This window comes from Otolemur garnettii, unplaced genomic scaffold (genome assembly GCF_000181295.1).
Source record: "Otolemur garnettii isolate 467f Iridium unplaced genomic scaffold, OtoGar3 scaffold00042, whole genome shotgun sequence".
Lineage (NCBI taxonomy): Eukaryota > Metazoa > Chordata > Mammalia > Primates > Galagidae > Otolemur > Otolemur garnettii.
In genome coordinates this window covers 1,426,270-1,442,179 of record NW_003852437.1, presented here as the reverse complement: position 1 = coordinate 1,442,179, position 15,910 = coordinate 1,426,270, and the positions used below count along the sequence as shown (strand labels likewise).

The following is a 15,910-nucleotide window of genomic DNA, read 5'->3' as shown; positions in this document are numbered from 1 at the left end:
AATGCTAGGATTACAAGCATGAACCACCACACCTGGCAGGATTTACCAGTGAAGTTTTGGTAACAATCTACTGGTATAGCTTTTTAGTATGCTGTACTCTATTTTAAAAGGTCATTATGTCCTCAGCATCGTGCTCCAGTTCCTTAATTTGACATATCCATAGTTTGCAAGGTTCTCCAATTTGAGCAGTTTTGTTACCCCAAGGAGGGCTTGTTAAAACACAGATTGCTGGGCAGGGCGCAGTGGCTCACACCTGTAATCCTAGCATTCTGGGAGGCTGAGGCAGGTGGATTGCTTGAGCTCATGAGTTCCAGACCAGCCTGAGCCAGAGTGAGACCCTGTCTCTACTAGAAATAGAAAATCTGAGGCAAGAGGATCCCTTAAACCCAAGAGTTTGAGGTTGCTATGAGCTATGATGCCTAGGCACCCTGTCTCAAAAAACAAACAAACAAAAACCACAAACACACAGATTGCTGGACCCTCCCCCAGAGTATCTGACACTGCCATGGGGTAGAGCCAGTAAATTTGCATTTCTAAGAAATTCCTTGGTGATGCTAATGATTGTGTTGTGGGGTCACACTCCGGAGAGACACTGCTTTGGATAAAATCCCAGGAGAATACTGTGGTCTCTGACAGTGGTGATGGAGATAGAGAGAAGTGGGTGAATTTGAGCCTGAGTTTGGTTGTTGAATCAGCAGGGTGTAACTGTGGTTAGGTAAGAGTGATGGTGACTGAGGATTAAATGGGGAAAGGGAAGGAGGGCTGAATCAAGGTGGAAAATCATGAGTTCCACTTTGAGAAGGGTAAAGTGTCAGGAGTTATTTTTAAAATTCAAACACAGCAAAAAATTCAAACCTGGCAAAAAGTAGGTTTTCAATAAATGATAATTGCTATTGTTATTGATGCGATTACTACCTTTATTGTGGAAACTGAAGTATCCTAATGGCCCCATCCTGCCAGAGGTCCCCTCTCCAAACACATACTGGAGTTAGGAATTACTCCTCTGTGTGAGTCAAGAGGCATAGGTATGAACAAAGACATTTCCTATTTATAGATATGCCTCGCCCAGTAAGAAGTAGGGCAAGGAGGAGCAAAGGGAGGGGAAAGGAGAAAGGTTCTAGAGGTGCCCGCATTATCACAGGTAACCTCACAACAACTGTAGAGGAGTTTTCCCATTTTACAGATGGGATCAATAATGTGCCCAATGTCTTATAGAAACTTGAGTAAGAATTAAAACTGAGCTTTGTGCTGACTTTATTATATTTGTGCTTTCTACTCTGAAACTGTACCTTTACTGCTATTAAAAATGTAAATTGCGCTCAGAGCCTGTAGCCCCATGGTTACAGCTCCAGCCACATATATTGAGGGTGGTGGGTTTGAACCAGGCCCGGGCCAGCTAAACAACAATGACAACTGCAACAAAAATAGCTGGGTGTTTTGGCAGGTGCCTGTAATCCCAGCTACTTGGGAGGCTGAGGCAAGAGAATCGTTTAAGCTCAAGAGTTTGAGGATGCTATGAGTTGTGATACCACGGCACTCTACCAATGGTGACATAGTGAGACTCTGTCTCAAAGAAAAAAAAAGTAAATTGACCAGGCATGGTAGCTCATGCCTATAATCTTAGAACCATGTGAGGCCGAGGCCTGTGGATTGCTTGAGCTCAGGAGTTCAAGACCAGCCTACACAAAAGCAAGATCTCATCTCTAGTAAAAATTGAAAAATTAGCTGGGTGTGGTGGCAAGCACCTGTAAGCCTAGCCATACCTGGGAGGCTGAGGTAGGAAGATTACTTGAGCCCAGGAGATGGAGATTCCTGTGAGCTAGGCTGATATCATGGCACTTTAGCCAGGGTAACAGAGTGATATTCTGTCTCAAAAATAAATAAGAAGATAGAGTGAGGCACATTAAATTAAAAAAAATGTTATATGAGCAAATAGTGATTCATGTACTGGGCAGCTTCAAACCAGAGTGGTTTAGGAGCTCCACCTTGGGAATGCAAAGGGGAGCCCTTTATAGGATATAAAGCAAAGAAAACATTCGATTTGTTACAATTATACAGTTGCTTTATTCAGCCTGTCCCCTGGGAAAGTCCCTAGTTACATAAGTTTGTTGCCTACTTCTGATTTGTTGAGCTTAAGTTGTATTTTTCTTCAATATAGGCATTTACAAGAAATACCTCAAGTTAAGTTTTGCTTATGTTTGTGAATCAAGCAAGGGTGAAGTCACTTATGAGGCTTACCTGGTTTTATCTGCTCAGGGATTCTTTAGTCCTGTTCTCTATTTTAATTTTCCTTAATATGGCAAACAATGTACCAGTTGTCTTTCTTATGTTGCTTAATGACCTAAATAGGCTGTAGGTTTACCCAAAAGTTAATGGGTAAAGAGGTTCAACTTTATTTATTTATTTTGTTAGAGATAGAGTTTCACTGTATTGCCCTTGGTAGAGTGCTGTAGCGTCACAGCTCACAGCAACCTCCAACTCCTGGGTTTAGGCGATTCTCTTGCCTCAGCCTCCTGAGTAGCTGGGACTACAGGCACTGCCACAATGCCCAGCTATTTTTTTGTTGCAGTTTGGATGGGGCTGGGTTTGAACCTGCCACCCTTGGTATATGGGGCTGGCGCCCTACTCACTGAGACATAGGCACCGCCCCGAAGGTTGATTTCTATTAGTGCCAAGATGCTGCCTCAGGTTTTATTAAATTGATGTATGTGTTTGCTGTCACTAAATTGTATTTATCTTTAGATGACCTGGAAACCATACTATCACCTCTGAGGAAGTGGGTGGTAATTAACTTGACCTTGCCTCCTTTTAGATGGGGAAACTGCAGCACCAAAGATCAAATGCTTTGCCCTAGGTTATCTGATGAGTCAAGAAGAAAAAGACTCCTGGTGGGTGCTAGAGAGGCAGCACTTGTCCCAAACCCAACTGCTCTGCTCGCAGGACTCCTTGCTCAGTCACTTACCGGAAAGTATTTATGCAGAGAACAAGCTGCCCCTTGGAAACAGCATAGTTACATGCATTCTCTTGAATTTAAAAAAGTATCACGAGGCTAACAAAATATTTAAATCAGCTGTAAAAGCTGTTAGCCTTAGCTCATCATTGACTTTTTTTTTTTTAATGAAAATGACAATAAAAAACCAAAAACCCCACCTGCTTTAATGGAATTTATCAGGAATCACAGCATCCTGGAGCACAAAAGGAGCCTTGGATACTCATCTGGACTAAGGGCGGCAGCCCAGGAAAGCATCAGGCCTGCTGTACTGACTGGGAGACCAGGGCTCTTTCTGCTCAACACAATGCCGCCATACTATCAAGGAAAAAACGTTCTCATTCTTTTTGTTTCCTTTCAAGAATATTATCATTGCGCTTATACATTTTAGAAAGTTTTAACATTTGGAACTTTCCTGTAAGGATTCTTCACCCATTGCACCGATGGGTGGTCCTGGCAAATAAAGCTTTACAAGAGGATTTCAAGGACGTGCTCTGATCTGCTTTTACGTGGAAGGAAAAACCCCAAAGCAAACACAGAAAGGAATATGCCTCAGGAACAAGCAAGGGTTCTCTCCCTGGGGGCACCTCTTTTTCTTTCTTTCTTTTTTTTTAGCCACACAGCTCTTCAACTTAGAAGCAGATTCCTTTGTGGTTTCTTAACTGTTTCACTGAGTGATCAATGACCAAATCAGATGTGACAGGTATTGTCATCTCCCAGGGAAAAATTCTCTGAGTGGTTTTGAAAGAATCACAAAAGAAAAAATAATCTCTACGGGGGTATTTCCCTCAGAAAATAAATCCGTCATGGATCTTCCCCTTGGAAAAACACATACAGGGCCCCAAGCGTGTGTAGGCTCAGTGGCCACAACCATTAACATTTAGTTTTGAAAATAGCCATTTCCTATGTTCTTAATGTAAAGGAAAGGAACCTTTAAGACCCAAAGCACACACAGTTCCCCTAATTAGCTGAAAGCCCTGGCCGTGCGTGGCATCGAGGGCACTCAGGAGCCAAAATGCCCCCACTCATAAAAATGAAACAAACAGCGGCCCGCGCCCCAGCTTTCACACTTGGTGTTCGGCGAAGTCTCGGCTGACGGGCAGGGTGGCAATTCCTCAGGTCGCTCGACCTCTCCCGGGGCGAGGTGGGCATTGTTACACTGACTGCTCCCGAACCCTTTGGGCGGGAGTAACTTAAAGATCAACTTGTGACTTTCAGAGACCACAACATTTCCGTGAATGGCGCGAGTGGGAGCTGGTGCGGGCCGGGCGCGCAGCGCGGCTGCTCTTTCAACAGGCGATTTGTTCTCCTGTCCGCGGCTCATTTCCATGCAAAGAGCCTGACATCAGAGCACCTTTTGTTGCTAAACGCTTTCTTTAGCCTCGAGGGGAAAGTCATGTGGAGCTGGAAGAGCTCATTTTACAGAGAGGGGTCCCGGGGAGCTCCCTCCAAGTTCCAGAGGCGCCGCGGTCACCCCTGCAGGGCCCTGCCCAGACTTGCTGGAAGAGAAGGGTGGCGTGCCTTGGGTAGTTGGTCCCGGTCACAGGAAGAAACGCCTTTGCAGCGGGGTTAATTGCTTCTAGTCTGAACCATTTCCCCGCCGTACCACCCAGTGGTGCGGACTTTGCCTCCTGCTACCCTGTTGCCGAACCGAGTTGGAATGGGAAAGTTTCTGGAGTTGTCAGTGGCGCTGCCCGCGGCCACCTAGGGCCGAGGTGCGGACGCTGGCGAGGAGCCCCCGCGGGTGGCCGGGGCATGCGGCGCGGGGGCGCGGCTCGGTGACGCGGCGGGCGGGGACCGGGCGCGGGGGGCTGGCCGCGCGCTGTGCCGGCGAGGGCGCCGCGGGGACCGGGACGCGCGGCCGGCGCGCGGGACGCGGCCATGGAAGACGCGGGAGCGGCTGGCCCGGGGCCGGAGCCGGAGCCCGAGCCCACGCCGGAGCCCGAGCCGGCGCGGGAGCCCGAGCCGGACGCTGGCACCTCCGAGGCTTTCTCCCGACTCTGGACCGACGTGATGGGCATCCTGGTGAGTTACCTGGGGAGGGGACGCGCACGAAGCGTGGCCGCAGCTGTCCCTATGGAACCGGGTGCTCCCTTGTCGCCCACCCACTGGGCAGCCTCGCTCCTCACGCTCGTCTTCCTCTTCCCCTAGCGCTTAGGGGGTTAAATACACACGGTATAGGATTTCAATGCCTAATTAAAAAATAACCAGCCACGGATCGCATCAAAGATATTTGTTAAACCTTGGGGTACCATACTGGGCAGTTTAATCTGGGACACCTGCTGAGATGCTGGTGCGGAAGAGGCTACAAAGAGTTCTTCAAAGAGTCTATGTAAACAAATAGTATTTGGTGGGTGTTGGATTTGGGGAAAGGCTGATGTTACTGATGTTTATCTCTGCGCCATTTGTTATGTGACCGTGAGAGAAAAACAACCCTTTCTTTACTTAGAACCTCCAAAACGTTTGCTTACTCTATTCGTAGCTTTTCAATTTGTAGAATTACAGGATATTTGTTTTGTCCTAAAAACAATAGGACTGACTTTGCTAAATCTGTGTTGTCATGTGTTTTGCAACGTCCAGCTACTAAAACCACCCGTGGGTTTGGCATTGTTTCTGGAAAACAGTTTTTAAATCCGTGGAGGATGAAGCTTTAACCTGCTGGGCGTTGAATACCTTGGAGAATTAATAGATTTGCTTTGGCGGACCTGTAGTTAGTTAGGCAAGTGGACCCAGTGGGATGGGTGGGGGTGATTACAGTCTGACATAAAAAGGCGACTTTACTTTAAAGATTTGGAATCGTCAGATGTGCAGATCCTTGGAAAAGTCTGTAGATTTACTTTGAGATCTTTTACTTTTCTGACGGGAGGAGATGTCTTCTTTGGGAAAGATAAACACTGTTCAGTCTTTAGCAGTGAGTGATTAAGGTCCTGGGCTTTGAAGTAAGTTAACCTGGGACAAACTCCACTGACTGCAGGATTCCTAGGCAAGTTACTTGGCCCTCTCAGCTCAGTTTCATCACCTGAAAAACGAGGAAAAGGAGATTTGCTTCTTGCATTGTCTGAGATTGAGCTGAATGGATGTGCCTCACGTGCTCAGCAGCCTGTTGGGCATATAGTAGATGCACAGTAAGTGTAGCTATTTCTGTTTTTTCCTCTGCAGATGTGTTTTTTACTTTCCAGGTATCTGAAATCCCAGCTATTTCATTTTCAGCTATCCATTGATAGCTAGGATTATTACTGCACAGGAAGCCAGGGAAAGTTGACCAAAGATTTTATCTGTTCTTTTTCTTAACTAGTATTTAAAATATGTATATGTAAATATCTATGTTTACATACTGTACATTCTGGATATTTTACATTTAAAAGGTTGTTTTTGCATTTTCTGAACTTTACAGATGAATGTGGTCCTTCCTTGAAGTTCCAGGATACCCCAAAACATCTTAAAGTTGTGGTGATATTGTTTTTTAATCTCTTCGAGCAGGAAACTCATCTTGTTAATTCTTACTTAGACCCTACTCTGTAAATGTTCAGTCCTAGGGGAAATTGGTTTGATAACATATCTTCCTAGGGTGTGGGCTGGGGGCTGGGGAGAGTTGGTGGGCTGGCTGAAATGCAAGTTGGGCTAGGAGTTGCTTTGGGGAGGAGGGTTAGCAGATGGCGATTTCTGAAGATTTGTTTTCTCTTGCCTGGCAGAGTCCAGCAGTATTGGGTCAGTTGTAGGCAAAGTGTTCTTTGGCAAAGTTAAAGGATGGGGTGGAGCCCCAGAAGTTCAAACCTGTTATTCAAAGGGCAGATGCAGGAGCAAAGAAAATATCTATTTTTTACAGAGCTAATAGTTTAGTGTGAGGCTGGGAAGAACGTAAAACTTGTTCCAAACAAGTTATGTCCACTCGAGGTTTTCCATTCTTTATACGGGGTAAATGTGGGCACTGGGATTATTCCCTGGTACCTTTTAGAGGAAGAAGATGTGTCTAAACTCTTGTTTGTGTATGCTCTGTAGGGAGACACCATGTTAAAAGGGAGGAGCTTCTCTCCGCTATTAGAAAGCTATCACCCAAGTATTTATAAAACTGCGTCTTTGAGGAAATAGATCAAGACCCAAAGCAGACACTTGACTCTCTCTATTCTTACAGAAATAAAAGCCACCATTTCCTTCATTCTTTATTTACAATGTAGGATTTTGTGATCATCTATCTGCCAGTGGCCCATACCATGTTAGTGACAATCAGGCCCAAGGTCCCTGGCCCCTATCAATTTTGAGCCTGATGCTGTGATGTGCCATAGTTAATTATCTCAGATCAACTCAGTAGAAATGTAACGGCAAACAGTATTTTAGGTACAAAGCAATTTGAAAGATTCTTTCTCCATATTCAACTTGAAGAGGAGGGGAGAAAATCTGTATCTTCACAAATTTCAGGCACAGAACATTTTTATATTCTTCTAAGGGTAAAAACCAAACTTCATAGCCTACTAGGTAAAAATCTTTTTTAGGTGAATGAGTTCAGTTCCCTTTTAATGATAGTGCCGAGCATTCCCTCACCCCGGGGATTTTGTTGGTTATAACCCAGTGACTTGTATTGCCTGGGAGTCATGCATCTCAGTAAATATGGGATGGTTGTTTGAGTTCATTAGGACACATTTTGCATTTAGATTAATTCAGTCCATGCACAGTTAAGCACCAAATAGTTGCTTTCAGATAATCGTTAACAAAGTGCTCATTTAGAGAAGAAATAATAGTATAATTTACAGCATGAAAATGTTTAAGCAGGGCTGGAATAAATAAATGCTGATCAGTGACTATACAACTGGATATAGAATTAAGAGAAAAATGAGCTTCCCAAAGAGATGCTAGGTTGTGAGTGCCTGGAGGGCAGGGTCAGTGTCTTATTGTTTCTGTCTCTACTACATGGCTTGTTGGGTGCTAAGAACATAGTTTTGTTGATTGAAAAAGGAAAAAAAGTGTGTACTTAAATGCAGGAGTCACATCAAAAGACCATTCTGTAAAGACTTGTGTACCCGCTACAATGGGGTGCATTTATGAAGATGTTAATAAATTCTACCCAGGCCGAAGCTACCATTTAGGCAGTTTCATCATGCAAATAAAAATCCTGGGGCTTCCACTGGAAACATAATGGCAAATTGCAAAATATTCATAAGCCCTGAGCAATTAAACCATGATGTTCTTGTGAAATGTGTAATTCTATTCGTGGACTGCAACCTGTGGTTGGCCTGGGTTTTCAAAGCATGTCACCTTTTCCTATGGCATGCTTAGACTTCTCCTGAGAAGAGCAAAATGAGTTAGAATCCTGTGGGAGTTTACTCTTTTATCTTTACTCCATGATTGCAGACACATCATTCCTCTTTTTGGTGGGGAAGGATAGTTTTTAAGAGAAGGAATAGCTGAGGTTATTAGATAACACTTGGATGTGGTAGATCATTTTTTTCAGGACTGATTATCTATTTGGCAAATTGTGACGGTTCGTTAGCTTCTGCCTCCAGAATTCGAAGACCTCTAAAGCTGAGTTAGGCCTTTCAAGCTGCTTGTAAACTGGGAAGGGGGTTAGTAGGGCCTATTGTTTGCTAGATCCTGCAAGATGCACCTCCCCCAAACCTGAAATTTCCTCTTTTCCCTGCTTAGTTCTTACAATATACACCCATTTCCCAGCATGCTTAGAAAATCCCATTGTTTAGAGATACTCGGAATCTTCCTCTTCTCTGATTCCTATTCAAGCTAAAGAAAACTGCATAGTGAGTTCCAGTCCGCAGAACTGTTACAATTATCCTGTCTTGCTATGTACTCCAGTGCTAAAAACAAAGCCCCAAACAAACAAAAACCAACATCCCTCTTCCCTTCTTTCCCTAGTTTTAGGCCAAATGTGGGGGAGGGGAGATGTTAGGGAGCTCTGGAGCAGCCTTTTAACATGCTAACTCCTTTGAAAGCAATTAATTTACATACTCTCTTGGGAGGCGTCCTGAGTTAAGCCTATCAGCTAATGACTTAATTAATTTTACGTCTTGGAATTTGAGAGTCAGCCGGTTTCAAATATTCTGACTTCATCTTAATTTTATGTTCCTTTTCGCCAGCTAAAAGCCTCACAGCTTTTATAAGTGGAGAAGTTGCAGGGTGATGTAGTGGAAGGGACTGAAGTGCCCTTGGAAACGAGCCCTCAAGCCCTTTAGAGAGGAGGGCTGGAAGGTCTGGGTGTCACGACTTGCTCAGGGTAACAGAGTCCGGCCAGAACTCAGGCATTTGGATGTTCAGGTCCTTGCCAAAGATGAAGTTAATGGGGGTCGCTGAATCTTTTCCTGCCCCAGGTGGCCCTTGCACTAAAGCGACCTTCTTTCAGGGTCCCCTTCTCCGGCCTGTCTATGTGCCTTTGCTTTCTCTACCTTCTTCTTCTTTTGCTCAGCGGTGTACCCCATCCCTACTCTTCTTGGCCTGTTACTGATGTCCTTGTTTTTCATCACTGACTCCAGCTTTTGGTGGTGAAATGCCCCTCTATGGGGGGATGGGAGGAGTGCTCAGAAGACAGGGTCCCTGTGCTGTGCTGGGCACTTGGAGTACTTTGTCTCGCTAGATCCCCAGTCACTGTGGCCAGTGAGTATTTATTTATTTATTTTTGAGACAAAGGCTCAATCTCTTCCCCAGGTTAGAGTACAATGGTGTCAGTCTAGTTCATAGAAACCTCAAATTCTTGTGTTCAAGCGATCCTCCTGCCTCAGCCTCCTGAATAGCTGGGAGGGGCTTACCACAATGCCTGGCGAATTTTCCAATTTTTAGTAGAGACAGGGGTCTCACTCTTGCTTAGGCTGGTCTGGAACTCCTCAGCTCAAGGGAGCCTCCTGCCTCAGCCTCCCAAAGTGCTATAGTTACAGGTGTGAGCTGCTGTGCCTGGCTGCCAGTGAGTGTTATTGTCCCTGTTTTGTGGTTCAGATGTAAACATGGGTCCTAAATCTTTCAGATGTAAATGCTGAGAGTTGGGTCATGGGGGCTTCCCTGAAATTGATTTCTAGTTGCAACCTTATTTTATTTATTTTTAATTAATTAATAATTTTTGAAGACAAAGTCTCACACTGTTACCCTGACTAGAATGTGGTGATGCCAGCATAGCCTCAAGCTCCTGGGCTCAATGATCCTCCTTCAGCCTCCTGTGTAGCTGGGACTACAGGTGCACTCCACCACGTCTGTCTAATTTTTGTATTTTTTGCAGAGACAGGGTCTTGCTCTTGTTTAGGCTGGTCTTGAATGCATGGCCTCTAGCAATCCTCCCAGCCTCCTTAAGTGCTAGGGTTACTAGTGTGAGCCTAGTTACTAGTTACTAGCCTAGAATCTAGTTACTAGTGCCTGGCCTAGTTGGCAGTTTTCTAGTTCATTCTCTCCCCTGTCTACTCTGCCAGCTATTAGCTGTCAATTTTTTTGTTTAAGCTGTTGAGCTAAGTATCAGTGAGTGATATGCCCCTGACTTCTAAAAAGGCATAGTTTTTACAGGAAAAACAGCTGCAGCCCCACCCTCCCTCCCTTGTGTACCTTTTCCCCAGAGTTATGGGCAGAGTGTCCTGAAGGTGGTGGGATCCATGAGTGCCCAAAAAGCCAGGAGGCCAGTGCCCAGACAAACCTTTGGACTTGGGCACTGGCGGGTGAGTAGAAGTTTCCAGAGAGGCCCCTCTCAGGTGAGAGCAGTAAGGAAGAAGGGGAAGGAAGGGCCTTCTGCAGTGGGACTGAGATGGGAGAGTTCCCAGAGGGCACCAGGCGTTAGCTGATGTGGTTGGACATCCTTCTGTGGGCACCAATGAGAAGCCTTGCAGAGTTTTCAACTGGTTTGGGACATGATTGTTTTGGAAAATAACTTATGTGGGTAGGGAGTTGGTGGTGATTTTGGAAGGAAGGGACTATTTGGTGATCTAGGCAGAGGTGGCTACAGCCTGGACCCAAACACTTAGGAACCACATCACATGATTACAGGCATCTGGCTTCCCAGTGTTTTACCAGAACCTAAAGTAATCAAAGATGGCTCCATGGTTGCTTGGTTTTGATAATTCCTTTAAGCCAGGGCGTGTGCTATGTTAACGTGTAATATATTTTAGAGATTTTTCTTTCTTTCTATAGGAGAAATTTCTCTATTCACTCATGTATATGTACACAGATCTATATATGTACGTATCTCTATAGTAAAGTGAATAATGTGGTTCCTTAAAAGGAAGAATAGTTTATTTATTATTATTTGTTTTGAGACAGAGTCTCACTTTGTCGCCGTTGGTTGCATGCCGTGGCATCATAGCTCACAGCAACTTCCAACTCTTGAGCTTAAGCAATTTTCTTGCCTCAGACTCCCAAGTAGCTGGGACTACAGGCACCTGCCACAAGGCCTGGCTATTTTTAGAGATGAGTCTCTCTGTGGCTCAGTCTGGTCTCAAACCTGTGACCTCCATCTGCCTCGCCCTCCCAGAGTGCTAGGATTACAGGTGTGAGCCACCTCGCCTTACCAGAATTATTATTTATAATAATATACACACCACACTATAGCTAAATGATCTTTAAATTCATCTCTTTTTTTTTGAGACAGAGTCTCATTTTGTGGCCTTTGGTAGAGTGCGGTGGCATCACAACTCACAGCAACCTCCAGCTCTAGGGCTAGAGTGATTCTCTTGCCTAAGCCTCCCTAGTTGCTGGGACTACAGGTGTCTGCCACAACACCCAACTATTTTTGTTGCAGTTGCCACTGCTGTTTTAGCTGGCCGGGGCTGGGTTCAAACCGGTCACCCTCGGTATATGGGGCTGGTGCCCTACCCACTGAGCCACAGGCACTGCCCTAAATTCATCTCTTAAAAGCTGATTCTAGAGTACAGTGAGATAGTGGGAAATACTATTTCACAATTTGATTGTTTAACAAACCCATAACTTAACTTTACAGTAAGAGGGAAACCTGTAAGTTTTTCTAAAGTATTCGTTTTAAGAGGGGTGCTACTTGACTGCTTCCTGCTTCCCGCTTGACCGTCACAATCCCACTGTAACAGAAGATTCCCGTAATACAGTAACAGGGAATGTGATGGCACAGGAGTGAATTTAAGTGGATGGAGGCTAAGACTCTAACAGTCAACTATACCATTTAATACCCATGAGTACAGATAAAGACTGTAAGATTTAACCAAACCTTCAGACCCTGTGACATTGTCACTTTCCAAATGGTATGCTCATCTACTTACTCATTTGCTTTTGGTAACAAGACCTGAAATTGGTCGGCCTGTCCCTCATGAGCTCTGCCCCTTGCCAGATGTCCAGTCTCTACCCCATCTTTTGTTCTGGGGCGTGTTTCACTGGGCAGCATTAATTCTTTATGAGGAGCGACGCCTCACAGATAACCTATCTTGGATCTCTCCTGGCATGTCACGGTGTGTACGACAGACACCTTTGTGCTAGAGAAGAGGTATCCAGGCATCGTGGTAACTCTGACTCAGAAGACAAAGCTTGACTGATAATGAAAAAGTTTTTCCTCTCAGTCATTGGTGTTTCTTTCTTCCTTCTCTGAAAGACTCTCCTGTGTCTTTCAGCTTTCCAAGATGGTTGGTGAGAACGGGGAGACATTTGTATTTGTAATGTTGCTCGGAGGAAGCTTCCATGTGTCCGTTGAGACACCCTGCCCCTCCTTGAGTGTCTGTGATGCAGGTTCCATTCAGGATTGATTTTGATGCTACAGTCACCATTTATTAGAATCATTTTGCAGCAAGTGGTGAGTGAGAAAAGCTTGACGTCTATGCCCATCCCTCTATGCCTAGTTATGGCTTCATTCTTCCTGGATACAAATAATAAGGAAAAAAGTTCACACATTGTAAGAATCACATGATTTTTAACTAAAAATGCTATTGTTGAGCAAAATAGAAAAATCTTGATATGTGTCCTGAACTGTAGCCACCTTTAAAATTTATTCTAGGCACCTTTGACTTTATTGATTTTGACAATTTTGCCTTTAGTCTTGCTATTAGGGAAGATCCCACCCGCCCCCTTATAGTCAAAAATGTTTATATGGCTTTTATTTTTATTTTCATTTTATTTTAAAGATAGTCTCACTCTGTCAGTAGTGCTAGAGTGCAGTGGTGTCATCGCAGCTCACTGCAGCCTCAAACTCTTGGGTTCAAGTGATCCTGCTGCCTTAGCCTCCCTGGTAGCTGGGACTACAGGTGCCACCACGCCTGGCTAATTTTTCTATTTTTTAGAAAGATGGGTACGATGGGGTAGATGGTGGCCAAGGAGGAGTCTTGCTCTTGTTTAGGCTAGTTTGAAATTCTTGGCCTCCTAGAATACTAGGATTATAGATGTGAGCCACTGTGGCCCTTATATGTGTGCTGTTTTTGGTCCTTTGAAAATACAGTGTTTCAATATTAAGTTACTTGCAGAAAAAGGGAATAGTCTAGATCAAGAATATCTATCTTGGCTATAAAATTGCCTCCATTTTAGAAGAGTTTGAAAACCTCACTTATAAAATAAATGCTTAAGAATTTTGCAGAGTTCCTTGCTTGAAAATGCCCTCGGTTTAAAAAAAAAAAGTATAAAAAAAGGTTTTGAAGGAGAGAAGAGTAACAACTTTAATCTGTGAATTAAAACATTTAGAAACAAAAAGGTTAAACATCTGTTCTTAGAAGAATGAAAGATAGTAAAGTAGCTGAGAGCAAAGGAACTGTTTCCAGTTGTGCTCAAATTCTGGCTTCAGCTCTCAGTAGATAAGAGGACCTGGGGGAGTTGTTTAACTATTTTGTGTTTTAGTTTCCTCATCTGTAAAATGAAGTTGTAAGTTACTCACATCATCGGGTTTCATGAGGATTAATAAAATCACTAGAACTGTGCATGGCATATGGTGAACCATTAGTAAACGTGAGTTATTATTAGCTATCATCATGGTAATAACTGAACCTCTTTAGTTGAAATATGAATTAATTTCTCTTCCTTTTTACATTTCCATGGAGGATCGATGATGATCTAATTCCACATATTTAGGATTGATCTTCACTATTGACTTAATTCAGTTGAAATGCCCTTTTTCTATACAGTTTTAAAATAAATGCATAAATTACATCAAGGTATTAACATTCGAGTTATATCTTGAGAAATATGTGTTTAAAATACTTTCTATAGCCAAATGAGAAAATACATGAATACTTTTGAATAGCCATGGTTTTCTGGAGGCAAGTAAATACTGATAATGGAAGAATATTTTTCTATTTCAATGGTATCAACATTGGTATTTTTAATTTTTTGTGTGTTTCTAAAATGGCATAGTCATATGAGAGCTTCTGAATAGCTGACTTACTAGAAATATAAAATATTAAAAGCATTCACTTAACTAATGGTTTCGTTTTGTAAGTGATAGGTTCATGTAAATGTACTAAATCTGTTTTCACTATCCTGTTTTTTTTTAAAGATTATTTTTCCTGGTTTCGTTCAATAAGCAGCTATTTTTGTCAGGGTTCAAATGATTTCATTCTGTATCTTTTTTTTTTTTTTTTTTGAGCTAGGACCCTCAAGCTGTCCCCCTGGGTAGAGTGCCATGGCATCTCAGCTCACAGCAACCTCCAACTCCTGGGCTCAAGCGAGTCCTCTGCCTCTGCCTCCTAAGTAGCTGGGACCACAGGCACCCGCCACAACGCCCGGCTATTTTTTGGTTGCAGCCGTCATTGTTGTTTGGTGGGCCCGGGCTGGATTCGAACCCGCCACCTTGGGTGTACATGGCTGGTGTTGAGCTACAGGCACCGAGCCTTCATTCTGTATCTTTGAGTTGTAATTAGGAGTCTTCAGTCTCTAACCACGCGTTTATAATAAAAGGTATCACTTGAGAGCATTTTGATGTGTATATGGCAGAAAGTAGGGCTCAGTGTGGTTAGAGGAAGAATTGCAATGAATAAATTTGCCATGTAACATATATTTTTGGGGGGTTAGCTTCACTATGACTTTTTTCCTTCCTTCCTTCTTTCCTTTCTTCCTTCCTCCCTTCCCTCCCTCCCCTCCCCTCCCTCCCTTCCCTTCTTCCCTTCCTTCCTTCCGTCTCTGTTGTCCAGGCTAGAGTGCCATGGCCTCAGCCTAGCTTGCAGCAACCTCAAACTCCTGGGTTCAAGCGAGTCTCCTGCCTTAGCCTCAAGAGTAGCTGGGACTACAGATGCCCACCCCCATGCCCAGCTAATTTTTCTATTTTTAGTAGAGATGGGGTCTTGGTCTTACTCAGGCTAGTCTTGAACTCCTGAGTTCAAGTAATTCTCTTACCTCAGCCTCCCTGAGTGCTCAGATTATAGGGATAAGCCACAATGCCTCGCCAAACATTTCCCTTTTAAAGCATATTTCACTGTGAATTACAGTTTTATTAAAGACTTTTGAGGAATGTACCGCATTAAGATGTTGTCTACTGGGACATGCTCATTACTCCCTTCTGCAGCATGTGGTTGTAACTTACCTAACATGTGGCACCAGGTGGTGATTTAGTGGAAGAGCCTCATAACATGGATGCGTATTAGCAATTTGGCTGGATTAGAATATTATGAAACTGAGACTTCATTATGAGCATTAAAGTAAATAGGTGTCAAATGATTCATAAAAGATACATGAAGGATATTGCAATTTCTATGTGATGTAACTTTAGCATTAACAAAGAACTATCTACTGTTTCAAAAGAACAAAATCAGATAGTAACCCCACGTTAACGTTCTGTATTAAGAGCTCTTTGAGTTGTCAGGTCCCTGGGTGGCTGCATATTCTGAATTTGTGTCTTTAGAAGGCAGGATGCCTTCCGCAGTGGAAGGGCTTCCATAGAAACCAGAAGGGGAGACAAATAGAATTGATACATTCCTTAAACCTCACGAGAGTTTTAGCAGGTCACATTCTTTATTTACTCTAAAAAGTGCTGCTCTGGGGATTAGAATGATTACATTTATATTCCTG

At 43.7% G+C, this 15,910-nt stretch overlaps 1 protein-coding gene across 1 annotated transcript in view; it reads left to right on the top strand.

Annotated features, from left to right (window-relative positions):
* Positions 1–4,405: 4,405 nt before the first annotated feature.
* Positions 4,406–15,910, top strand: part of SASH1 (SAM and SH3 domain containing 1) — a 179,110-nt gene continuing 167,605 nt past the window's right edge. The window contains exon 1 of the mRNA XM_003790260.3: positions 4,406–5,014. Within this exon, the coding sequence (XP_003790308.2) occupies positions 4,871–5,014 (144 nt within the window). The 5' untranslated portion in view covers positions 4,406–4,870. The remainder of the gene's footprint in view (positions 5,015–15,910) is intronic.